The 6,000-nt window shown below is 33.6% G+C and overlaps 1 protein-coding gene across 1 annotated transcript; it reads left to right on the top strand.

Moving 5' to 3' along the window:
* The first annotated feature begins 1,026 nt into the window (after positions 1-1,026).
* Positions 1,027-4,202, top strand: LOC101243729 (G-type lectin S-receptor-like serine/threonine-protein kinase B120). Its single transcript, XM_004243776.5, has 7 exons — positions 1,027-2,301; positions 2,405-2,542; positions 2,628-2,797; positions 2,913-3,123; positions 3,218-3,455; positions 3,546-3,696; positions 3,798-4,202. The coding sequence occupies exons 1-7, from the start codon at positions 1,065-1,067 to the stop codon at positions 4,083-4,085; spliced, it is 2,433 nt and encodes an 810-aa protein (XP_004243824.3). The 5' UTR covers positions 1,027-1,064; the 3' UTR covers positions 4,086-4,202.
* Positions 4,203-6,000: the final 1,798 nt, after the last annotated feature.

Below are 6,000 nucleotides of genomic sequence, written 5' to 3'. Positions count from 1 at the left end.
AAAATAATTAAGATGAACATAGTCACACTTTTAAGTTTATTGATAATTTTTATTTAGACATTTGAATGTATGATAATTTACTCCTATAGATATTTACGTCTTAAATTTTTAAAAACACTCAATTGGCAGTAGCTTTTCTGTTGTTGCATTAATAATGTGAGTGATTTATTAATTTGGAGGGTTTAATTAGTAATGGATGGGTAGTGAATTGATTTATAAATTATATTAATAAGTTAAATTATAACAAATAGTTGAGCGCCACGTATTTAAAAAAATATTTAAATAGTTTTAATATAAAACCGTTAAATAAGTGGTCAATTTTGAACCAAAAAGTGGATGACAATGTTATTTTGGACCCAATAGGTGGGTGGGAAGGGTATTTTGGAGCCAATAGGTGGATGAAGGGTAATTTTGTACAATTTCCAATAAATTGAGGATATTTTAGACCCTTTTCCGTATTTTTAAATATTTTTGACGAATATTATTTGGATGAAACTTTGGCAAAATTTCTCACGTATTTGACCATAGTATTTGGGAAACAATATTTAACTTTTTTTAGAAAAAAATATATTTCATGTTCATAAGTTTTAAAAACTATCAAAACTAATTATAAGTTTGTACTACAAGACAATTGAATTTTCATTGCAACAAATAACAAGTAGTGTCTATGACACTGGAGCAATGTGATAGTTTGAATGCAACAAGCATCATCCCATACAACGCGAAGTAGACAAACCACATAACTTTGTTATCCTGAGTCGATTGGTCATCATTTTCATCAATCACCATATTTATCACTTTCATATTCACGGAATGTTTCAGATCTCTCTACAGTGTGAGAACGGTACAAAAAAGCTGAATATCCAGTTCAGTTAATCTTCCTAGTATGCAGAAACTATATCAAAGTGGGTAGATACATAAAGTAGAGTCAAAATTCTTATGTGAGGGACCACAATTTTTTTTAAAAAAAATGATACTGTTTGTGTTTTTTTAATAATAAAAAAATGTTGTAAGAAAGCATTTTAAACCAGATCAAATCACAAGGAGCTGTAGTAGGAAAAATAATGGAGTTGGATTGTGTTGTAGCTATTTTAGTTATATTTTGTTGTTCATTCGTTACGCTTCAGGCGAGTAAAGAGAGTATCAAAATGGGCAAATCAATTACTGGTAATCAGAAAATGATTTCAGCTGATGGAAGTTTTGCGTTAGGCTTCTTCACTCCGCGTAATTCGACATTCATTTATCTTGGCATATGGTACAATACGATCCCTGAACAAACAGTCGTTTGGATTGCTAATAGAGAATCTCGAATTCCTCAGAATTCTACTGTTGTTTTCACTATTGGCAATGATGGGAATTTAGTGATTTTTGACGTAAAAGATCAACTTATTTGGTCATCAAATGTTTCATCCATAACTTCAAATTCTACTGTAGGAGCACTACTAGATAATGGAAATCTAGTGCTCATACATGGTGAGTCTGATATATTGTGGCAGAGCTTTGATCATCCTACCGATACGTTTTTGCCTGAAATGAAAGTTGGTTATAATAGAAAAACAGGACAACGAATTCTGATCAGTTCGAGGACAAGTAGTGAAGATCCTCGGCCTGGAAATTTCTCGTTTGGGATAGATCCTGAAGGGAGGACGCGTTTTTATATATTGAAGCAGAACAGAATTTATTTTAGGTTTGATGATAGTAATGAATACTCTGGAGGGAATATAGGAGGAATTGCTTGGTACATGTCTGTTGTTTCGGGGAATGATGGAGCTTTTGTTACTTATGGTTATACCAAAGGGTTGGTAACATTAAGGATTGTTTTGCATCCTAATGGTTACCTTCAGTTGTTGGTTTGGCATCGAAGTGCTAATAAGTGGATAGTTAAACTTCAGTTACCAGAATCTCCTTGTGAAGGTTACGCGCAGTGTGGTCCATTTGGCAGTTGTGAGGTTAGATCAAGTGGATTATGCAGATGCTTAACTGGATTTGAACCAAGATTTTCGACAGATTGGGAGAACGGGAAATGGAATGATGGTTGTGTAAGAAAAGTAGCATTGAGTTGTGATGGCGGAGACATATTCTTGAAACATGACGAGGATATGAAGTTTCCGGATCATGCTATCTCGTTAGGACATATTAGCATTAAGGAGTGTGAAACGCGGTGTATAAGGAACTGTTCTTGCTCAGCTTATGCTTATTCGAATAGCACTTGTTTAATTTGGTTTGGAGATTTACTGGACCTTTCACACAACTTTCCTGCTGGCAGAGTTCTCAATGTTCGAGTTCGTGGCTCTGAGCCAGGTACATTTTTCACTTCTATACTTACTAATTCTACTAACAAACGATTCTATACACGTCTTTGGTCAAGAAAACTAAATTTTATTTACTTTTCTTCTGGATGCAGTTAGTCATGGTGGATCTAGGAATTCAGCTCACAGACACAGAGTTTTCGTTGCGAGAATTGTTTCTGCAATATCTGTCATCTTTGTTCTTATAAGTATTTTTTTCATTATCTTCAAAGGAAAGCACTTGAGAAGACAAGGTGTGTCTAATATACTACTAATACTGAACTCGAATTTCGTATAAATTACACTGGCTTGCTTTACGGATTGCTGTTTGATGCTTAGGCTGGAAGAATGGAACTAAAGCTTTCATTAGGTCCGTGTCTGGTTTATATTCGGTTGAAAAAAACGATATGAAATTGCTGCAATACAATCTTCAGAAAATAAGAGAGGCTACTAACGACTTTCATGAAGAACACAAACTTGGAGAAGGTGGATTTGGTCCTGTGTTTAAGGTGCTAAACTAAATTCAGCGTTGATATTTTACTGCTGCTACTTTGAGAGAGACATCATACGTCTCATTTTTGTTTCATGACTATGAAGTATGTGGATTTAAGCATTCTGTTTCAGGGTTTTTTAGCTGAGTTCGGGGACGTAGCCATCAAAAGACTAAGCAAGAGGTCATCACAAGGACTGGAGGAGTTTATGAATGAATTGAAGCTAATCGCGAAACTGCAGCATAAGAATCTTGTCAGCCTCTTAGGATGCTGTGTTGAAGGGGAGGAAAAGATACTAATCTATGAGTATATGTCCAATTGCAGCTTGGACAAATTTCTGTTTGGTTCGTCTTCTACTCCGTTTTAAGACTTCACATAACTTAAATCTCTTAGTCCTCTCAATTCCCTTTGTTAATGAGATGTTCATTTTCTTTTTAGATCCTTCGTTGAAGTTTACACTCGATTGGGTTACACGTTTGGGGATCATAGAAGGAATTGCTCAAGGAATGCTGTACTTGCATAAATACTCGAGATTAAAAGTCATCCACAGGGACTTAAAAGCAAGCAACATTTTGCTAGATCAAGAGATGATCCCTAAAATATCAGACTTTGGAATGGCAAGGATTTTCGGAACTGATCAAACACAGGCCAATACAAATCGAGTCGTTGGTACATAGTAAGTAATAACCCCTTATGATTTGTGGTCTCGGAGCTTTATGTCATTCTGTATTTCTAATGGAGACTGATTTATGCAAATGTGGTATAGTGGCTATATGTCTCCGGAATACGTAGTATATGGACAATTTTCAGAGAAATCAGATGTTTTCAGCTTCGGAGTATTGCTGTTAGAAATCCTGAGTGGTGAACGTAACTCAGACTTTTTAATGACTGAAATTTCCGCGTCCCTCTTAGGATGGGTAACAACACTCAAGACATTACCTAATTCTGTTTTCTTTCACTTATTTTCGTGTTTTTCTTTTTTAATCTATGGTGCAACTCATTTGAATATTTTTTTTAGGCATGGAATAAGTGGAAAGAAGGAAAAATCTTGGAGTTGATCGATCCTTCCATAAGAGAAACTTGCGACAATAACAAAGCAACAAGATGTATACTAGTTGCCCTTCTTTGTGTTCAAGAAATCCCTATTGATCGACCAACAATGTCTGATGTATCATTCATGTTAAGCAACGAAACAACGCCTATCCATGAACCAAAAGAACCTGCTTTTCGTAGCAGTTGGCAATCTCAGCAGTTAAGTGATGTATCCATAAATGAGATGACGATCACCTTGCCAAAACCGCGATGAAATGATTTAATTTCTCCTATTCTTTTTCTTGTTAGCATAGAACTGTCATAATTTTTTTTTTGTGGAACTTACAAAAGTGTAGCTCTGGAAGAAATATAAACTAAATTTCTCTGTTTAGTTGATGTTTTCATGTTTTTTTTTTCTTCCTGTTCTACAGTGTATCAAATTTGTGAAAATGTTGTTTTTAACATTCACTTGGCTTAGAATTCTGTAGTGGTTGAGGGTTAAAATATTTTGCAACTTGTCTCAGTGCTTTTCTTTAAATACTCATTGCATTATAAAACAGAGAAAAGCATTGTTAATCATTTTATTTCCATGGATTTGGAATCTCATTCGTAAGTGGCCAAGAAATGTCAAAAATGTCTATTTGAAAGAAACAATTATATAATTAGACATACTGCACTATCATATCATAATAACAAAAATAACTTTTAGCTGCAATAAATAGAATATTAATATAGAGTGTTAATGTTTTTATCGATATTAATTAAGTGTCATTAGATCAAATGTCGCTAAAGACTTTAGAAATATATATATAAAAAATGTTAATTGCAGAAGGCGAGTGAGATTCGTATGTACCCTAGATACCAGTGTATCACACTATATACATGTATCTCTGTATGTATTTGGAGTAATTTGCATGTATATGGGATAACAAATGCATAAGAGAGTGGTGAATGAGACGAGAGAGCTGAGGGAAGCAAACGAGATTTGATATGTACCTTAGATACATGTGAATCACTTAGATAGAATGTATTTAGAACAATTTACATCTAAATTTGTTTCCATATATATCCAAGATGCATATATCTGAACGTATCAGAAGACACCAAAATTTGATAAGACACGTTATATTGCAAATTAAAATATATTTAAACAATTAATTCCTAAATTAGTAAGATTTACATAAGTCCCTTAATTTTTGTATATTTTAGAGATGGATATCTTAAAAATTTATCACTAATATGATCATATGTTAAAATATTGTAACAAATTTACTGGTGGCCCACCTTGTGAATTCAATGGTTATAAATTTACAAGCCAACAAAATCACTAGTGGCGCACTAAATTAGGCTTAAAAAATTGAAGGTCCCAAAAACTGGTCATATTAAATATAATAACATACTATTCAAATAATCATTAGTACTTCTTCTTAGTGACAAATATATCTTTCCAACTACTTGTTCGTAGTTTGTCATAAATCATTAATCATATGTTCTAACTTGGTGCTGATTTTAGGGATTTTGTTGATGTAACCATAGGTGAAAGTGGTAACCTGAGGGGTCGTTTAATAGTGAGTTACGTGAGTATTAAATTATTTTTCTTATGCCATAATTACTCTGCATTTTCTGTTTGATTTTCCTTTGATCCGCAGTCTAATAATTTTACTGAAAAGTTTGTATAGATACTGAGAATTGATATGGGATAACGCACAAGTACCCCTTAACATATGTCTGAAATCTCAAACATACTTATATTATACTAAGGTATTATTATCTCCTAAACTTATTTTATTAATAATTTTCTACTCCTTTTCGGCCTACGTGACACTATCTTGTGGGCTCAATGCTGGTTGACTTTTTTTTCAAGCTAGTGCCAAGTAGGCCAAAAAAGGGTAAAAAATTACTTATGAAATAAGTCCAGAGGGGTAATAAGACCTTAGTATAATATAAGTATGTCTCTGAAATTTCGAGCATGGGTTGAGGGGGTACGTGTGCATTTTCCCAATTGATTTCAGCTAATTTCCTTGTATACAAACAACTGATCATTTTAACAAAAAAAAGGTGGCTACAATTTCTTAAAGATACATCATAAAAAACTATTAGACATAAAGTACTTTTTAGCTAGCCAACGTCACCTATATTTACATATGTCGTTAGAGGCGAACGAGGTTTTGAAGATTTTGGGTGCACTA

The sequence above is a fragment of the Solanum lycopersicum genome, chromosome 7 (assembly GCF_036512215.1).
Source record: "Solanum lycopersicum chromosome 7, SLM_r2.1".
Taxonomy (NCBI): Eukaryota; Viridiplantae; Streptophyta; class Magnoliopsida; order Solanales; family Solanaceae; genus Solanum; species Solanum lycopersicum.
Note: the sequence above shows the minus strand (reverse complement) of the source record. Positions and strands in the feature narration are given on the sequence as shown.

Excerpts from the sequence above, each read along its gene's own strand:
- LOC101243729 (XM_004243776.5), top strand. The coding sequence starts at position 1,065 with ATGGAGTTGGATTGTGTTGTAGCTATTTTAGTTATATTTTGTTGTTCA. Across the intron at positions 2,798-2,912 it reads GATTTGGTCCTGTGTTTAAG|GGTTTTTTAGCTGAGTTCGG; the intron begins GTGCTAAACTAA and ends ATTCTGTTTCAG. Across the intron at positions 3,697-3,797 it reads CCGCGTCCCTCTTAGGATGG|GCATGGAATAAGTGGAAAGA; the intron begins GTAACAACACTC and ends TATTTTTTTTAG.